Below are 20,087 nucleotides of genomic sequence, written 5' to 3' on the forward strand. Positions count from 1 at the left end.
ACCCGAGGTCCGTTTCCGAGCGCGGTGCAGACAGCACGGCGGTGGCTGCGGGCGGGCGCTGCCGGGCGCGCACGGAACGCGGCCGTGGCCTGTTCGGGCTGGCAGTGGGCACCGCCGCCTCGCCCCTCTGCGGGCAAGCTGCGGGCAGCCGTCCGCCCCCTCGGGCTGGCAGTGGGCACCGCCGCCTCGCCCCTCTGCGGGCAAGCTGCGGGCAAGCAGCGGGCAGCGGCGTCACTCGGTGCGCGCATGCGCCCGGCGGCAGGGCCGGTGGCGGGGCAGGGCCGGTGGCGGGGCGGGCGGCGCGGCCTAGCTCTCCCCCGCCGCCGGGCGGCTCGGCCCCATGGCTGCCGTGTTCCTCGTCACGCTCTACGAGTACTCGCCGCTCTTCTACATCACCGTGGTGTTCGTCTGCTTCCTCGTCACCAGCGGCCTGGTGCTGGGCTGGTGAGTGCGGTGGAGGGGCCGACGCCGGCTGTGGGGGCAGTCCGCACCTGTCCGCGGAGAGCGTTCTGGCGCCATGGGCCAGAGGTGTGAGGGTGGAAGGCGGTGGTAGGGTGTGAGAGAGGGGCGGTGGAAGCAGACATCCCTTGGAGAGTGAGTGCCAGGAGTGTGCGGCGGCCCAGGGTTGAGACAGCGCCGGGACTGTCGGTGGTGATGAGCGTGTGGGAGCTGGCGGTAGCCAAGGAGGTGGAACTGTGTTGAGGAAAGGAGGGCAAGCGCTGACCGCAGGAAATGAGCTGCTCCAGGATGGAGGAGAGGCAGGGAATGAAAGCCCTGAGACAGACAGGGTGGCTGAGAGAGGACCTAAGCCTCAGTAGAAGGTGGGGGCCGGGGGGGGCTGCAAAAGTTTGGCACTGTCGGATGTAGACGCACTAAGTCTTGCTGCAAGGTTAACTGAGCAGATAGTGAGTAAAGTGCCTGGCATTAGGCCAGGCAGCAGCTACATCCTTCAGGCTTGAAGGCAGAGTTGTTCCTGAGGCGTGAGACTGCCCAGGAGTGCTGACAGGGCCCTAGCCTGTTCCACTGCTGAAGCTCCGAGGAGAAGACAGCGTTCTGGGTGAGCCCATCAGGGTACTGGGACTGGCATGAGCAGAAGCCTTAGACAGTTGACCTGCTGAAGTGTAGAGAGGAGTGGTGAGCAGAAGACCCACTCCTGCTTGTGTGTGAGAGCGTTCAGCAAGGATGTCACTGTTGCCTTTTTCAGAGCAGGTCCCTGAGTGTCTGTCCCTAGCACTGTTCCATCTGTTTTCCTGCAACTCAGGAGCCTGTGCAAATGTAAATACTGAGACTTGCCAAGTGGAGAGGAGCATCGGTTAGCAGTGACAATATTTTACAGGGGAGTTGTGGATACACCACACTGCTGGGCAAAACAAAACGCAGTGTGTTTCCTCCCGTTGGCTTAACGTTAGTGTTGCTTGTGCTGTGCTTCAGTGGTCTTCATCCTTTGTCTCTCCGTGAACTACAGGTGGGTTTGCTGTCACTGTTTATTGCCTTGGCAGCTTATAAATGCTCTGCCGGACTTTTCCCTTAGTACAGAGGCTGTCTTTTGTTGACGCCACTTTGTTAGCTGCCTCTGGCTCAAACACATGCCATCTGTTGCTTTTGGTGTGAATGAAGCTTATCTTTGATCTTTCAGTTCTGCTTTCTGGAGAGTTTTTCTTCTTGCTTTCTATTGCCTCCCCTACTGCTGGGTAAGTGGTAGTGAAGCCAGGGCTGATCTTTCTGTTACCTTTTTTCTGGGTGTAGCTCCATCTCATTTGCCAGTGGAATGGGCTGGCCGGGGAGAAGGTGGAGTTGCCATCTCGAGGTGTTGAAGCCAAGCCTGGCTGGGGCACTTAGTGCCATGGTCTGGTTGCTTGGCCAGGGCTGGGTGCTAGGTTGGGCTGGATGAGCTTGGAGGTCTCTTCCAACATGATTATTCCAACTGTTATTAGTTACTTGGAGAAAGAGGTAGTAGAAATCCTTTTCATAATTCTGGAGTGCGTCCAGAGAAGGGTAACAAAGCTGGTGGAAGGTCTAGAGAACAAGTTTCACAAGGAGTGTCTGAGGGAACTGGGAGTGTTTAATTTGGAGAAGGCTGAGGGGAGACCTCATTGCACTCTACAACTCCATGAAAGGAGGTTGTAGTGAGTGGATGTTGGCTTCTTCTCTCTAGTATCGGGTGACAGGATGAGAGCAAACAGCCTGAAATTGTGCCAGGGAAGGTTTTGGTTAGATATTAGGAAGAATTTCTTTCCTGTAAGAATGGTCAGGCATTGGAACAGGCTGCCAGGAGGTGGTGGAGTCACCATCCCTGGAAGCATTTAAGAAATGAGTGGGCATGATGCTTTCGGACACAGTTTAGTGGCTAGGGTAGTGTTAAGTCTGCACTAGTCTGTGAGAGGAATTTTGTCCCTGTGAGGGTGACAGAACCCTGGCACAGGCTACCCAGGGGGATTGTGGAGTCTCTCTCTTTGGAGATACTCAAAACCTGCCTGGGTGTGTTCCTGTGTGATCTGGTACAGGAGATGCTGCTCTGGCAGGGGGGTTGGACTGGATGAGCTTTGGAGGTCCCTTCCAGCCCCTGACATGCTGTGATTCTGTCAAGTCAATAGTTGGACTGGGTGATTTTAGAGGGCTTTACAAATGAAGCACTTTGATGAGTCTATTATATTCCCATCCACTTTCCTCCTCCTTTTCTTTTTTCCCCTTTTTAAAAACATGTTCACTGTGGTCCTTTAAAAATATTATCTTTACAGAAGGTGATACTGAATCATGATTCAAACCAATTTCACAGAAATCAGAGAATAGTGGAGATTGAAAGGACCTTTGGGAAATACCTGGTCCAGCTTCCTTGCTCAAGCAGGCTCACCCACAGCCGGTTGCTCAGGATCACAATGTTCAAGTGCGTTTGGAATCTCCAGACAAGGAGATTCCACAGCCTTTCTGGGCAGTCTGGTCCAGGGCTCCAGCAACATCACATCAAACAAGTTTTTCCTCATGTTCAGATGGAACCTCCTGGGTTCCAGTTTGTGACCTTGGTCCTGTTGTCACAGACCACCACTGACCAGAGGGATTGGCTCCATTCTCTTGACCCTCACCCTTTAGCTCCTGCTGAGCACTGAGAAGGTCTGCGCTCAATCTGCTTTTCTCCATGCTCAAGAATGCCAGGCCTTTCAGCCTCTCCTCCTCGGAGAGACGCCCAAGTTTCCTCATCATCTTTGTAGCCTCCACTGGACTCTTCCCAGTAGTTCCTTGTCTCTCAGCATGTATATCCCAAACCAGTGATCTTTGATCAATTTAATAACTGTTTGCTTGCATGTAGTAAATGCTTTGCAACTCTTTGCTGTGCAATAGCTGAAACAGATGTGCCAGAGGACTCTTGCATCTGCCACACACTTCCATTCATGCTTTTTGGAGTGTGCAGAGAACCATCCAGATGCATTTTATGTCCTGGTCAGAGGTTCTGGGTGCATTTGCTCTACATATTATTGCAGTTTATATAAATGTATGCAAACTCTCCTCAAAAATTGTTTGTTAAGGGACTGTTGGTCAAGTAGAAGCAGTAGCCAGGAGCTCAGCACATACAAGTGTGTGTGTGGTCAGCTGCTTGGAGATACTTGCTGCCACCTTTGAACTCTTATACTGAGGCCATATGACCACAGGCCTCCAACCAATTTCAGTGTGTCTGCAGCTGCAGTTGCAGTTTAAGTGCTCTTGAACTTAACTCATGACAAACAACTCGATCCATTATTTGCCACAGAGAGTACTATAACTGCGTGTAGAATCCTAGAATGCTTAAAGTTGGAAGGACAGGTCATCTGGTCCAACCTCCCTGCAATCAGCAGGGACATCTACAACGAGAGCAGGTTGCTCAGAGCCCCAAACAATCTGACCTGCAATGGTTCCAGGGATGGGGCATCTACTACCTCTCCAGTCAGCCTGGGACACTGTCTCACCACACTCAGTGTTTTTCATCTTATCATGGTCCTTGTCCTTTATCAGACCCTGATAAAATGTCTGTCCCCATCTTTCTTATTGGCCCCTTTAAATACTGAAAGGCCACCAGAAGGTCTTTTGAGCCTACCCTTCTCCAGGCTGAACTCTCTCAGCCTGTTGTCACAGCAGTGGTGTTCCAGCCCTCCCATCATTTTTTGCAGCCTCTTCTGGACCCTCTCCAACACTTCCATGTCCTTCTTGTGCTGTATGGTGTCACATGTACATCATACTTGATGGATTGCTGTAATGACATTGTTTCCCTGTCACTTTCAGCATCAGTTGTCAGCTTGTTTTGTGTCTGTGTTCTTGATTGTGTCAGGCAGTTTAGAAAACACCAACTGCTTAGGAATGTTAATGTTTTCGTTTGGAAATCCATGCGTTGAGGAGCATCTGTTTTTATGGCCAGCCTTGGATACTCCTGGCTCTGCTCAGAGTGTCCAAGTAAGTTACTACAGAGGCAGCTTTCCAGAGCCAGTAGATGCTCTGGGCAGGGGAATGAAGTGCACTTTAGATTAGCTGAATACAGTCCTGTACATCGTCTTTTTAGGTGGACATGAATGCTTATATTAGTGGCAGCTGTAGCTTAGTACCTGAGCTGTACCTTAGTACCTGATCTCTGTGAGGTGAACTCAGTGTCCTGGTTTGAGTTAGAACAGAACTAATTTTGTTCAGTGATTTGGCTTTTCAGCTCAGGCTTTGCTCAGGGATGGCACTTTTTGAAATGAATGGCATGTTTTTTGCAGGCAGTGCAACGATAACACTGATGCTTAGAGTTAGTACCAAGGATTGGTGCACGAAACAAGGTCACTGCTAAGTCTCGTGCAGTGCACTGGGGTGCAGTAAGAGGCAGCATTTGTGAGGAGGAGCAGACCAGAGCAGCAAGGGATCCTATTCCGTGTATGTCACAGTCAGTATGAAGCTGAGAGATCACTAGGGTCAAGCCTCTTTTTCAGTGACAGCTGTCCAAGGAGGACTCTGTTCATTCTGACTTTGATCCTGATCCATATGTTCCTGAATCTAGTTCCAGAATCCAGCTCCTGAATCGGGTTCCCATCTACCCCTGAGTCTGGTGTGGAACTTCCCCAGCATCAGTGGTGACTAATTACCATCAGGGGGCTGGGGTTGATAGTGGGTTTTTTATATATTCATTTAATTTATTTAATTTAATAGGGCTGGGTGCTAGGTTGGACTGGATGATCTTCGAGGTCTCTTCCAGTCTGGTGGTTTCTATGATTTCCATTAAAGCCATTTTATTTTTCTTTTCCAACCCATCAGTCTCTCTCCCTTATTCCATTTCTCTCCCCCTTTTGGAAGGGAGAGGGGTTCAGGGAGAGCATCTGTCACTCATTTAGTGGCCAGCCCAACGCTAACCCTTAACACTTGTGAACTGGCATTGTTATGAAGAAATTCAGTTTCCCCCTGTACCACTCAGTGCTTAATGTTAACTCATAAATTGAAGCCTATATCTTTATTCATCCTTCATACACTGAATCCCACCTTTAAATTAACAGAAAGACTTCACCTTGTTGAACAGAAAGATCTTTCTGCCTTCAGCTCCTGCTAAAGCTCTACTAGAGGTTTGGGTTTTTATTGTGGCTGCTTTTCAGTGATGATCTTGGTGCTTTGAACCGTCAAAGAAAGTTTCCAAACAGTGAGGTTTGTACTTCAGAATCAGCTAGATGATCCAAAACATGAGGCATCTTTATGTGCAGCTGGAGAGGTTAGCTCCATTGAGTTTTGGATATTGAATAAGCAGAACAGCTGCTTCACCTGGCTTCTTTGTCGGTATCGTGCTTAACTGGTGTACTTTGTTACAGCCCCAGTGAAGCCAGTGCTGCCTTTACTTGCACTGGTGAGAGATGTGACCCTCCCTGGGCACAAACCAAGTATAGCTGAGTGCCTTACATTCTATCATCAAAGAAATAGAAACCTTTCCATCTAAGTCTAGTGAACAGAAGGAGTTTATCACAGGTGGAGTAAGGAAGATGGAGTATTTCCCATCAGCTCAGTCTCCTTCCTCTTTGGTGTGCCTGTGACACTCAGGCACACAAGACATGAAATGTTAAAGGCAAACATTTGTTAGACTGTCAGGAATGAGTTGTTGCTACTGAGAATGGCTTTGAGAATTTTCCTGCAGTCGTTTCCTCAGCTCAGAAATCCCTTTTGACTGATGTTTTTCCATGTTAATCTTACAAAGAGCACCCCCTAACACAAATCAATCAAAAGGAGCCTGGTGTCAGTAAAAGCTTTGCTTTTCTTCATTGCCTGACACAGAGGTGCTGGGAAGGGTTTTTAACACCAGGAGAAAGTAGCAGTTAAGCCACAACGCTGTCTGTTTGCCTCAGAACTGTATTGAATGCAAAATCACTTTAGCAATTTTCACACTGATTGTGTTGAAGTTGGTAGTGCCCTGGAAAGCTTGAGTTATTGATACAAGACCCATCTTCCTGTAACAGCTGCTATTTTAGTACATTAAATGGAAGCAATTGATGCAGGGAAGAGCTGATGCTTTGTGCCATTCAGGCTTTTCCAGCACCCAGTATGCTGATGACTGCATAAACCAGAATTCAAAGCCCTTAAACAGGCCATCACATCAGCAGTACAGGTGGCAGCCACCAAAGCACAAATTCAGGGAAGTACAGCCTGAGCTAATTAATAACTGTTTACTAAAGTGCATTAACAAAGACTCCCACAGCCTTGCTCCTGCTGCCTTACTAATGAGACAGGACCAAACTAATGCAGCAAAGAAAATCCCTTCAGTCTCCAAAGTAGTTTTTTGATTGCATATCTGAAACAGTGTCTACATTTAGCTTGTCTCTGGGGCTAAACTGTAGCAGTTCCTCTATCACCCGATGGTCTTTCCCCAGCAGAGAAGAGGGATTGGGGAAAATCCACATGTTTAAATGAAAACAGATGTAAGGAAACAGCCAAACTGGTCCCAATGTCAGTTAGTCAGACAAAACTGCAGCAGTCACATGAAACAGGAAGGCAGTCCTCAGCAGTGGCAGAAAGGAAAGGAGGAGCCCAAACAGCAGGCTCCCCTCTAGAGCCTCAGCAAATGTCCTCTGTTATGCTGTGCTGTTCCTGCTCTAGGATAAACCTAGAGCCAGCTCCGGTCAGCTGTCCTGGCTGACTGACAGCTACTGGCCTGCAGCCCATGGCAGGCCTGCCATTCTGTCCCAGCAAAACCAGTTTCACTAATCACCTTTTGGTTATGGCACATTACTTCTATCACCTTAAAGAGTGGATTATTTTTAACCAAGACTAAAGGGAAGTCTGTGGTGGAGCTTGGGTTTTGTTCCTGATCTTCTGTAACAGTTCTTTTAAAAGCCCCTGGCAATACGAACAGTTCTTGTCAGAAATCATCCCAGAATATTCTTCCTTGCTTTCTTTGATGTTAAACTTTGATTGACAGGGTGTTTAAACTTTTAAACCTTTGCTCTGTTACCCTTTAAGTGTCAGACTATCACTTGGGCTTGCACGCTGATTTTGGCTTTGAAGGAGTTTTAGGGTCTCCAATTCAGAATCTTGACTATTTTGTGCTTGGTTTCTGGCTGGGAGCAGCCCTTGATTTCCTACCAGCATGTTGTGACGGAGGTTTATATGGAAAAACAGGAGCTTAGTCTCCCATAAAACATCTTGATGGCCGTAGTTACAGCTAGAAATGTCTGGGGGTTGAATGATTGACTCTTCCTTTTGAGCGTGCAGTCCGTGGAAACTGTTCCACCTTTGCAAGCAGCAAGTTTTAGGATGGGATGAGCAAGAGTGTCAGCTGGGAGGAAATTGTGGCAAAGCCTTTACCACTAGAGGGCATTGACCATTCTCATTAATTTTATTCTCTTTCTGGAAACACGGGAATGAAGTATCCTACCTCTTGGAAGATTTTGTGTGTCACTGTGAAGACCTTCTGCCACGAAAAGCTGGAGTCAGATTGGCAGGCTGTGTTCTGCATGCATCCTAACAGATACTCTGCAAATCCAAGCCAGCTCTGTTTAGGGTGCTGCTTGCTATTTAGAGCTGAAATAAACAATCAAATGTGTCAGCACTGACCCTTAACCCTCTTGTTCTTGTCTCATAGGTTTGGTTTGGGTGTTCCTGTTATTCTGAGAAACTCAGAAGAAACAGAATCCAGTGCAAGAGTGTTGAAGAAGCAGATGAGACAAGTGAAGAATCCTTTTGGGTTAGAAATCCCTCATCCTGCTACAGCTTCAGTAACAAGTCAGTGGGTTTCTGTGTACTTGATTTTTATCAGTTTGTGTTCCTGAGCTTAGTACTTTCTTGTTTGCTTGCTTTCACCCTTTTCCTATACCAGAATCCCTCAGAAACGTGCTACTTCTCATCACTGCAACAGAAACAATTCCTGCAAAGCTTATAAATGTGGTGGGTTTCATAGTGGAATGTTTGACTACTTAAGTACAGTTTAATTCTTATTAATAAAACACTTCCTGCAGTAAGAGATTCTTAAGTAACAAAGACATTTGCAGTTTACCAGCTACTGTGGGCGTTCCTGTGAACTTCATAGAGTGGTAGAATTCTGTGGAATGAATTATAGACTGTCTGCTGCCCACTTCCATCTCAGTCCAGCTCTTTAGCAGTGTTTGGAAGTGCACTGCATTTTACAAAGAAGTACATAAATAAAAACCTCTTCCTGCCTGTGCTTCGCTGGGAGCTGAACTGAAATACCTGTTTGGAGCAGAGTTCAGGTAGTCACTGGTAGCTTTGAAATCACCCACATAGGAAGTGAAATTCATGCCCTTCTGCGTCGATAGGGAGTAGTAAGCAAAGCCAAACATCTTGCACCAGCAGAGATGTGGAGCCTTCCTATAAAAACAGGCTCAAATGAACCCAACAACTTAGTCTTCAGCTAACTTGGAGTGTTCAGGAGGTTTGGACTCTTGAATTTGGTGGGACTTTTTAAGAGTTCTTCTCCTGGAAGTGTCCAGAAGTTAATGGGTTGGACACTTGACTTTTAGAAAAGAAATGGAATGCATTGTTCCTGCCATTACATGATCAGCAGGGCCTGATTCTTTCACAGAGTCACAGAGTGATAGGGGTTGGAAGGCAATTCTGGAGGTCATCTAGTCCAATGCCCTTGCTAAAGCAGGGGCACCTACAGCAGCTTGCCCAGGATTGTAATGTCTGGTGGGTTTGGAATCTCACCAAAGGAGGAGACTCCACAACCTTTCTCTCCACAGCTATTCCATCCCTCTGACACCCTCACAGGGAGGAAGCTTTGCCTTTATATTCAGGTGGAACCTCCTGTGTTCTAGTTTGTGCACATTGATCCATGTCCTGTCACGGGGCACCACTGCAAAGAGTCTGGCCTCATTTTCTTCATCCCCACCCTTTAGCTTTTGAGCATTGAGAAGATCCCTTCTCAGTCTGCTCTACTCCAGGCTAAAAAGCTGCAGGCCTCTCAGCCTTTCCTCCTCACAGAGATGCTCCAGTCCCTTCAGCATCTTCATAGCTGCCACTGGACTCTCTCTGATAATTTGCTGTCTTTCTTGAAGTGGGGAGCCCAGAACTGGACCCACTAGTCCAGCTGTGGCCTCACTAGGGCAGAGTAGAGGGGAAGAGAACCTCCCTCGACCTGCTGGCCACATGCTTCTTGATGCATCCCAGGAGACCATTGGCTTTCTGCACATTGCTGGCTTGTGATGAACCACAGAAACTTGCAGGTTGGCAAAGCCCCTCAGGATCACCAAGTCGAACCCTACCCTACAAGATTCACCTTAAACCATAGCCCTAAGCACCACAGCCAAACCACCTTTAAACACAGCCAGCGTGGGTGACTCCAGCACCTCCCTGGGCAGCTCATTCCAGTCCTTGACCACTCTGTGAAAAACTTTTTCCTAATGTCCAGTCTAAAGCTCCCCAGCCTCAGCCTGCTGACCACCAGCACTCCCAGGTCCTCTCTGCAGAGCTGCTTTCCAGCAGGTCAGCCCCTGACTTGTGCTGATGCTTGGTCCTTTGAGGCTGCAGAGAAGCTGGTAGGCCAGTGCTCCAATCAGTAGCATTATCTAAGAAGGAAATGATCTTTGGGCTAGGGCTTGTGCTCTTGGCTCTGAGGGACTGTGTCAAATGGTACCAGAAATTAAAATTTACTCTTCATCAAATGTGTGTGCTGCTTTTGTTGGCTTAACTAGCTGCTTTGTCTCCATGCACCCACTTTGGATAAGCACTGAGCCCAGTCTGAATTCCTAAGAGAATAGATTGTAACAACAAAAATCTGGGACACTGAAGCTGTTTCCTGCTTGTTGCCTTTTAAGAATCTACACTTAGCAGTTCCTGAATTCCTGCACATAGCTGGGTCACTGAAATGTAGGCTGTCAGGTAGTGACAGGCCTAGGGGGAATGGAGCAAAGCTGGAGTTGGGTGGGTTCAGACTGGAGGTGAGGAGGAAGTTCCTGAGCATGAGAGTGGTGAGAGGCTGGAGTGGGTTGCCCAGGGAGGTGGTTGAGGCCCCATAGCTGGAGGTGTTTCAGGCCAGGCTGGCTGAGGCTGTGTGCAGCCTGCTCTAGGGTAGGGTGTCCCTGGACATGGCAGGGGGGTTTGAACTGACTGCTCCTTGTGGTTTCTTCCAACCCTGACTGATTCTATGATTCTAAATCCTTTTCTTCCTACAAGAGGGCATAGCCCTGAGACCAGACTGCCTGGAAGACTGTCTTCTCACCTGCTACTGGGGCTGCAGCGTTCAGAAGCTCCACGAAGCCTTGCAGAAACACATCTACTGCTGCAGAATAAAGACTCCTCAGGCACTGGAGGATGCTCTGTACAGTGAATTCCTCTATCGACAGCAGTACTTGTATCCTTTTTTCTCTTGCTGCCATTGTTTTGACAGCAGATGCAAATTTACTGGCGTGAGGAGTCCTGAGGCTCGGGAGCATTTGGCACGTTTTGGCACGGTGTCCTTCCGAACAAGCAGGATGACAGATACCCTTGATGGGAACGTCATGTTTGCCTGCAACTGCAGCCACACTGATTGCTTTCCTTGACACACAGAAAGCATTAAAAGGAACAACAAGGAGGAAAAATATTGTCAGTTACCAGAGGATGCTCAAGTTGTTGATTTTGGCCCAGTTCCTCGCTCTCGGTACCCACTGGTAGCACTGCTGACGTTAGCTGATGAAGAAGACAGAGAAATATATGATATTGTGAGTAATGTAAGAATGTATTTTGGGGTGGCTGTATTTAAGGTCTGAGTGTTCCCAGAGACAGGCTTGAATCAAACAGCTTCCTTTCTCTGTTTCCTGGAATTTGATCCCCAGCTTTGTCACTGATGACTCCCAAAGGAGTGTGGCAGGAGAGCAAGGATAATTATGTGACAATTTACACATGCCATTCAGAAAATAGATGTGATTTTCACAGAGCTCTCCCTGCCTGCAGAGGTCTCTGTGATGAGCCCTGGGGTCGGATGAGCAAGGGTTGTGGTAGCTTACTAAGCTCTTACTACAACTTTTCTGCTCACATAAACCTGTCTTGGAGCTCTTGCGCCGATATGGCCTTTTGGATTGCTGCTGGCAAGGCAGGAGGAGATTTTGTAGTGCCTGACACAGAGGTTTGAGCTGATAGCTGACCTGTTAGGAGCACAGAAATTACCTTGCTGCAACAGGTGCAACTGGAGGCCATTTCCTCTCATCCTGTTGCTTGTTACTAGGGAGAAGAGGCTGAACCCACCTGACTCCAGCCTCCTTTTGGGGAAGCTGTAGAGAGCAAGGTCTCTGCTCAGCCTCCTTTTCTTCAGGCTAAATGACCCCAGTTCCTCAGCACAAAAGAATTGTGCTTTAGACCCTTCACCAGCTTTGTTGCCTTTCTCTGAGTATGTTCCAGCACCTTAGTGTCTCTTGTGGTGGAGGCCCAAAAACTGACCCCAGTACTCAGTGTGGCCTCATCAGTGCTGAGTACTGGGGGACAGTCACTTCACTGGTCTTGCTTGTGAGGGGACCTGGTCCCACTCACAAAGTTGCCCTGGTACCTGAACAAACTGTGGATTGAGAGCAAATGTCATCACCAAGGAGAGCACTCCTGCTAGGTGGGAGAGGAACCACTGTCCAGTTCTGGTGCTCCCAGCATAAGAAGGACATTGAACTGGTGGAGCAGGTCTAGAGGAGAGCTACAAAGATGACCAGAGGGCTGGAGCACCTCCCTCTGGGACATGCTGAGAGAGCTGAGGCTGTTCAGCCTGGAGAAGCAAAAGCTACAGGGAGATCTTAGAGCAGCCTTGCAGTACCTGAAGGGGACCTACAAGGAAGCCAGGAAGGGACTTTTTACAAGGGCTCGTAGTGATAGAATGAGAGGGAATGGATTGAAGCTTGAGGAGAGTAGATTTAAACTGGGTATTAGAAAGAAATTGTTTAGGGTGAGGGTGGTGAGACACTGGAACAGGTTGCCCAGGGAGGGAATGGATTGAAGCTTGAGGAGGGTAGATTTAAACTGGATGTTAGGAAGAAATTGTTTAGGGTGAGGGTGGTGAGACACTGGAACAGGTTGCCCAGGGAGGTTGTGGATGCCCCCTGCCTGGAGGTGTTCAAGGCCAGGTTGGATGAGGCCTTCAGCAACCTGGTTTGGTGGAAGTTGTCCCTGCCCTTAGGTGTCCCCTGGCAGAGAGGTTGGGACTAGATGATCTTTAAGATCTCTTCCAACCCAAACCATTCTACAAATCAATGAAACCATTCCCTTTTAAACTCATAGCATGAAAACACAAAACCTGTCATTTACTGGAGGTTTAATGGCTTGCAGATTCCACACCAAAGCTAATAGCAGTGTGAGGTCAGGTAGGGATTTTTTGAGGCATTGTGATTTAAAATAAAGGCTCTGTAGCCAAAGAATAGTAAATTCAATCAGTGTAAGTACATATGTATAGGTGTATATATATGTATTCAAACCCTGCATGTGATTAGCCATGTGTGGATTTTGAACTGCAAGTCTGATTTGCCGTTAAGAATCTTTCTTAAACAGAACATCTTTCTCCTATGGTTTGTTTCTCTTTTGACAGCTTCGGGGAACTCCAATAATACTGAATGTCACTTTCTTTCTTCCCTTGGCTTTTAGGGGCCATTGCATAACTTGGGCAGAGCGAGGGGTGTTAGGCACAGTTGTGAGCTCGGAGTGCTTGCATTGTCAGCAGAATTCCTCTGAAGTCAGCCCCCGGGGTCCTTTCGCGATCCTTGCCAGGGAGATTTGTCTTCTGCCCAGTCAGTTTACAAGCTGACCAGCCACACTTCTATGCTTGAGCGTGTCCAGAGAAGGGCGACGAGGCTGGTGAGAGGCCTTGAGCACAGCCCTATGAGGAGAGGCTGAGGGAGCTGGGATTGGTTAGCCTGGAGAAGAGGAGGCTCAGGGGTGACCTTATTGCTGTCTACAACTACCTGAGGGGTGATTGTGGCCAGGAGGAGGTTGCTCTCTTCTCTCAGGTGGCCAGCACCAGAACAAGAGGACACAGCCTTAGGCTGCGCCAGGGGAGATTTAGGCTGGAGGTGAGGAGAAAGTTCTTCCCTGAGAGAGTCATTGGACACTGGAATGGGCTGCCCGGGGAGGTGGTGGAGTCGCCGTCCCTGAGGCACTTCAAGGCAAGGTTGGACGTGGCACTTGGTGCCATGGTCTGGCCTTGAGCTCTGTGGTAAAGGGTTGGACTTGATGATCTGTGAGGTCTCTTCCAACCCTGATGATACTATGATACTATGATGATACTATAAACGCTTTTCGGGGTCTGAACACTACAGTCGGTGTGTTTGTGAGGGATGTGGGAGAAAGCAGAGGAGAGTTTGCCTTTTACACATTCCCCTGTAATTCTGCACTCAAGCTTCAGCTGGCAGGACAATTTCTTACATTAAGGACGAGCCAGGGTGCGGCCGCAGATGTTGTGTGCGGTGCTTGTGCTTGCCCGAGGCTTCATCGCTGGAGGAAGCTCCTTGCAGTTTGTCAACTCCTCTTCCTTCTAGGAGTTGCTTATCAGGAGTTACTGACATGGAAAGAGGTTGTGTAGGAGCTACTATTTCTGGTTGAAATCATTATACAGGTAGCCTCTCTGAGGCACATCGGTGACTGTGTCAGCAAGCCCTACCTCAGCTGCTTAAGTGCTTATTTAGGAGAGCTCCAGGTGCTTTGGTACCTTCTTGATTTGGGGCCAAAGTCCTTTAGGTGAGAGCAGTCAGGGCAGGTCCTCACTGTGAACTGATCATAGAAGCACTACATGCAGAACCAGGGCAGAAAACTGAAGTGCTGCAAAGTGCTGTCTTGCACCATGTCCTCCTTTTACCTTGTCTAGCCTATTTCATTGATCTGTGCTTAGAGTCAACACTGCTGAAGTCCTCATTGTCTCAGGAGATAAGCAGGTCAGAGGTTGTAACAATGCATGCTATCTTTCAAGCAGAGTGCTCTGTATGAATCATAGCAGAAAGGAAAGTGATTAAACATAGGATTGCTTTGGTTTTTTTCTGCAGATCTCCATGGTGGCTGTAATTCACATTCCTGATGAGAGCTACAGACTTTCCTGCAGAATACTGTATCAGTACCTACTTCTAGCTCAAGGTCAATACCATGATCTGAAGGTGAGGCACATACTGAGTCTTGTTCCATTTGGGTGACAGTGTTTAGTTTGCGTAGGCTTTCAGGAGCCTGAATTAGTATAAGGCTCTTATTGTCATGCAAAGAACTGGATAATGATTAAAATTATTTCATCAGTTCAGCAGTTCCATCTGAAGTTACTGCACAGAAATATTTGGTGTGGAAATATTCAGAGATTTCCTGGAGAATTTACTTCATTCCAGTCTAGAGGACTCAGTGCTGTCTGTTTATTACAGGAGTAGTAAGGCATTAAGTAGTCATTGAATGTCTCTTCTCTGCAGGACGTTTGTTACGTCCTTGCTAGTCCCTCAGACTAGCACTGTCTCCTATCCTGCTCTTCATCTGGGAAAGCCTCAGAATAATTCTGGTTTAGTTTATTTTTTACTGTAACACATGCACAAAGGTTAGAAACCTGCCTGGCACAGACCATTGTAAGTTAAATCAGTGTTCTCCATCCCAATTTCCCTTAGCTGTGTGTGTTGTGGGACCATCTTTGCCCTGTGCCTGACAGGCAGTTGATGGCATTCCATTGTGATTCACTTTTATATTGCTGTGGTGATGAAAAAACCCAGATGGTATTAAGCTAAAAATAGGACCAAATTAATTCACTTGCCTCAATTAGCTTATATTCAGAAATTGGTCCATAGAAATGTTTGTCCTGGCCATTTTTTGCTGACAATAATTGATTCAGTTAAGCTACCCTGTTGATCCCCTTAAGCTTTCTTTTCAGGTATGCTTGCCACTGTTAAAAGCACTGCTCAAGTAGTCCTCAAAGGCACAGAAGCGACTGGTTAATGGGATAGGGTGCTCTCTGTGGGCATCTTTGGCTGCTTTTTACTGCCTTAATGAAGAGATTATGCTGAAGATTTTGACATAAGACAAAAGGGATTAGGGGACTTTCAAAACCTGCCTGGACACCTTCCTGAGCAGACTGCTGTAGGTGACCCCATTTTAGCAGGGGGGTTGTATTAAATGATATCCAGAGGTCACTTCTAACCATCACTATTCTGTGATTGTGCTCTGAGCAAAAGCAGAATGGGTTGAGTGAGGTAGATGTGATGACTTGGTGGATATATTTTTGGTAGGAATTATAGATGGATAAAGACATCCCTCCAGTTTAAGAGTGACAGGGATCTGCTCAAGAGACTCCAGTGGAGTTTTGCAAGGATGATGAGGGGACTGGAGCACTGCCTGATGAGGAGAGGCTGAGAGACCTAGGGCTGTTTAGTCTGGAGAAGAGAAGACTGAGAGGGGATTTGATCAATGTTTATAAATATCTGAGGGCTGGGGGTCAGGAGGGAGGGGACAGGCTCTGCTCACTGCCCCCTGGGATAGGACAAGGAGCAATGAATGGAAGCTGCAGCACAGGAGGTTCCAGCTCAACACAAGGGGGAACTTCTTGCCTGTAAGAGCCCTGGTACAGGCTGCCCAGAGAGGTTGTGGAGTCTCCTTCTCTGGAGCCTTTCTAGGCCTGTCTGGATGTGTTCCTGTGTGACCTGAGCTATATTGTATAGTCCTGCTCTGGCAGGGGGGTTGGACTGGATGGTCTCTTTGGGTCCTTTCCAACCCCTAACATCCTGTGATCCCTCTAGGCATGGAACATGACACAACAGAAACAGAAAAGTTGAGGTGCTCAAAAGCTGTTCTGTTAAAGTTCATGTGTGCACACTGAATTGATCCAGCTAAATTCAGTGACTTGTCCTTAATATTTTCTTGCTGGCTTACATAACTTTATGCTTCTGAGGTGCTTTAACTGGATGCCAGACAACTGTCAGGACTCAGGAGTCCTATCTGAAACCATTGAATCTGACCCAGTGGGACTTGCATCCCACACCTGTGCTCAGGTGTCTGACTTCTAAATGTTTGTGTGTATTTTAGCAACTCTTCATGTCTGCAAACAGCACTGCACCGTCTTCAAGCGATACTGAGGAGAGGAGCACTGACAGAAGCTTGCTAGAAAAGGCTGGACTGTCTGAAGATGAAGCAGAGCTGCATGAAGAGAGCAGTAAAGACTGTGTTGTTTGCCAGAATGGCTCAGTGAACTGGGTGCTCTTACCTTGCAGGCACGCGTGCTTGTGCGATGGCTGCGTCAAGTATTTCCAGCAGTGTCCAATCTGCAGGCAGTTTGTTCAAGAATCTTTTCCACTTTGCAGTAAAAAGGAGCAAGATGAAGATGAATCAACCCATATCTTGCCAGAGTAGAGTTTTTTAATGAGAGGGGGGGAGGCAGGGGGGCAATCCTGGTTTGTGTGCACCAAGAGTAAAAGCCTGTTTACGAGAGGATTTGGAGCATTAAGTTGTATGGTTTTGCTTTTTCTTGTTAGGAAATTTTCAGCTTCCTTATTTTTTCTTCACTCCATATGTTGGCAGAAAGACTGTGCTTACCCATGGAATGTGGACGGAAGAAGTGTGTGTAGGATGGCTTTGAAGGATGTGATTTTATTTAAAACTCTTTTAGTAGATTTTTGTGGAGTACTTTTGGAGGCTGTTTGGATGACTAAATTTAGTTTATCAGCTAAAAAAAGGAGCAAAACTCACAAGTGAGGTTGCACACAGCTTATTCTCTATTTATTGTATTTCAAATACTGGAGAAATGTACCAGCTGAACTCGGTGTGATTTAGCAACATTGCACTTTATGGACTGTACCACATGAAGGAAAGTAAATATTCTTCCTTGTTAAACCTGTGTGTGTTTATTTTGTAGATAAAGGCTGGACTGTGGCAGGAGCTGGTAGTTGAAGGCATGATTCAGGAGTCTCTGGCTGTTTAGGAAGCAGGGGGTGGGTGTCAATGTGTGTCTGTGATCTTAGCCAAGATTTTTGTTGGCTTGAACTAAATATTGCTGACACTTTCAAGGCTGAGCTTCTGCTATGTCATCTTCAGACAGACTTTCAATCTTGTTAGCAATGGCTGTGAGAACTCCTTCTCCATGCAAATGGTAATTAATTACTCCCTTGAGTAGTTACTTGGGCAGTTTCGTGGTGCTATTCTTGTACAAGCAGCCTGCTTTGGGGGGTTTCCAGCTCTTTTTACTTGCATTGTCAGCTCTGATGCAAAGTTAACCATTTACCTTTTATCAGCAGGCCCAGGGAATTTACTGCCTCAAAGAAAGAAGCTGAAGAATAGGAGAAAATGATTTCTTTTTCTCTCCACTGCTGTATGGTCAGAAGGAAAAAAAAAGAATATTAAGAAGAGAGAAAGTTGGTTTGGTTCTTAAGAGTGAGCTGAATTCTCCTCAAGACAGGCAAGCTGGGTTTCACATCTGCTCCTCTAAGACAACAATACAGATGCTCATTAGAACTCGTAGAGAATGGGGGGTAGCTGCTTTCTGTCGTCTTTCTTGTTCCCTTGCAACTTGGCCCTGTACCCAGCTCCCGGACAGCTGCTCAGCCTTGGACAGAAAGCTGTGCTCCAGGCTATTCAGATGCTCTCACCTGCAGCTCTTTTGAAGCTGCTGCTGGTACAAAGTGTGCTCAAGGTGCTGCATGCCTCCAGACCAGCAGAGGAAGCTTCCCGTGGTCAGTGGGTTGTAAGCAGTAGTGCAGAGCCTAGCTGGAGGTCTGCAGCTCGTGGCGTTCCCTAGCGGTCAGTGCTGTTTCCAGTTCTGGGCTCCCCAGTTCAAGAGGTGGGCAGCTAGTGGAGAAAGTGCAGCAGGGGCTACAAAGACACTGAAGGGACTGGAGCATCTCTGCGAGGAGGAAAGATTGCGAGACCTGGGGCTGCTTAGCCTGCAGAAGAGCAGCCTGAGAGGGGATCTGACCAATGCTCATCGATATCCAAAGCGTGGAGGTGAAGAGGATGGGGTCAGACGTTTTCAGTGGTGCCCAGCAACAGGACAAGGGGCAAGGAGCAAGGGGTGCAAAGGAACCCAGAAAGTTCCATCTGAACACAAGTTAAAAATTCATGGCTGTGAGGGTGCTGGAGCCCTGGAGCAGGGTGCCCAGAAAGGTTGTGGAGTTTCCTCCTCTGGTGAGATTCCAAACCCACCTGGACATTGTGATCCTGTGCAACCTGCTTTGGATGTCCCTGGTTTGCCAGACTAGGTGATCTCCTTTCCAGCTCTCCCACCATTCTTTGATTAAGTGCAAGGTACTCAGCTCTCCATCAATCAATTCTGTTTGTTTTGACGTGACTCTGCTTCCAAACTCCTTGCAGTTGCCTCTGAGGAGATTTAGGTGGTAGTGGTGGAAAGAGTAATGCTTCTTTATAAGGACAGGCAGAGAGGGGAGATTGATGGATGTAGCCACAGATTTCCAGCCAGTGATCAGCAGGCTGTTTGTAAGACAATTTATCTGGTCTGTGTAAAGTGACCTTCCTTGCCAGGGACAGCTTGGGAATAAACTGCCATCTGGATCAGCCTTCCCTTTGCACTGTATATCAAACAGGAATTAAATACCTAGGTGTCTGGGCTTGCACAGAACTTTGGAAGACAGATAGTTCTGTGTGGAAATCATTGTGGCAGAGAACAGTGTGTGTGAGAACAGCCAGAGGACAGCAGAGAAGAATGTAATAGCAGAAGGAAGGAGTGCTGGTGGCAGCAAGGCCATGTCTCAGGTAAGAGCACTATGCAGATGTGGAGAAGCTTAAGTGGCCCCAGAGCTGCCTGAATTAAGAGGGAGGGTAAAGGCTGGGGACAGAGTGGCTGGAGAGCAGCCAGGCAGAGAGGGACCCGGGGTTACTGGCAGATAGTAGGCAGAACATGAACCATCAGTGTGCCCAGGTGGCCAAGAGAGCCAGTAGCATCCTGGCCTGACTCAGGAGCTGTGTGGCCAGTGAGACAAAGGAGGTTATTCTTCCTCTGTGCTCAGCACTGCTCAGGCCACACCTTGAGTACTGAGTCCAGTTCTGGGCTCCTCAACTCAAGAGAGATGTTGAGATACTGGAAGGTGTCCAAAGAAGGGTGACAAAGCTGGGGAGGGGCCTGGAGCACAGCCCTGTGAGGAGAGGCTGAGGGAGCTGGGGGTGTGCAGCCTGCAGCAGAGGAGGCTCAGGGCAGAGCTCATTGCTGTCTGCAGCTGCCTGCAGGGAGGCTGTAGCCAGGTGGGGTTGGGCTCTGCTGCCAGGCAAGCAGCAACAGAAGAAGGGGACACAGTCTGGAGTTGTGCCAGGGGAGGTCTAGGCTGGATGTTGTTAGGAAGTTGTTGTCAGAGAGAGTGATTGGCATTGGAATGGGCTGCCCAGGGAGGTGGTGGAGTCTCTGTGGCTGGAGGTGTTGAAGCCAAGCCTGGCTGGGGCACTTAGTGCCATGGTCTGGTTGGTTGGGCAGGGCTGGGTGCTAGGTTGGGCTGGCTGAGCTTGGAGCTCTCTTCCAGCCTGGCTGATTCTATGATTCTATGACTCTGAATATCATAGAGTATCTTCACCACTCAGGACAAATCACAGAGGTATGATCATAGAATCATTTAGGTTGAAAAAGACCTTCAAGGTCTTTGAGTCCATAAATAATAAGATAAAAATAACCTCTGCTTTTTTCTTTTTTTTTTTTTAATTAAATGCAGTGGAGAAGCTTTGAAAATTCAGAGCAAGAGAACATGTAAGCTGCT

The 20,087-nt window shown here is 47.9% G+C and overlaps 1 protein-coding gene across 1 annotated transcript; it reads left to right on the plus strand.

The window, feature by feature from the left end:
• Positions 1-263: 263 nt before the first annotated feature.
• On the plus strand, positions 264-17,226 carry CGRRF1 (cell growth regulator with ring finger domain 1). Its single transcript, XM_064145690.1, has 6 exons — positions 264-444; positions 8,057-8,196; positions 10,606-10,783; positions 10,985-11,132; positions 14,421-14,528; positions 16,423-17,226. Exons 1-6 carry the CDS (start codon positions 341-343, stop codon positions 16,744-16,746), a joined length of 1,002 nt encoding a protein of 333 aa, XP_064001760.1. The 5' UTR covers positions 264-340; the 3' UTR covers positions 16,747-17,226.
• The last annotated feature ends 2,861 nt before the right edge of the window (positions 17,227-20,087 follow it).

This window comes from Pogoniulus pusillus, chromosome 1, assembly GCF_015220805.1.
Source record: "Pogoniulus pusillus isolate bPogPus1 chromosome 1, bPogPus1.pri, whole genome shotgun sequence".
Lineage (NCBI taxonomy): Eukaryota > Metazoa > Chordata > Aves > Piciformes > Lybiidae > Pogoniulus > Pogoniulus pusillus.

Excerpts from the sequence above, each read along its gene's own strand:
- CGRRF1 (XM_064145690.1), top strand. The coding sequence starts at position 341 with ATGGCTGCCGTGTTCCTCGTCACGCTCTACGAGTACTCGCCGCTCTTC. Across the intron at positions 10,784-10,984 it reads CTCTATCGACAGCAGTACTT|CATTAAAAGGAACAACAAGG; the intron begins GTATCCTTTTTT and ends ACACACAGAAAG. Across the intron at positions 11,133-14,420 it reads ACAGAGAAATATATGATATT|ATCTCCATGGTGGCTGTAAT; the intron begins GTGAGTAATGTA and ends TTTTTTCTGCAG.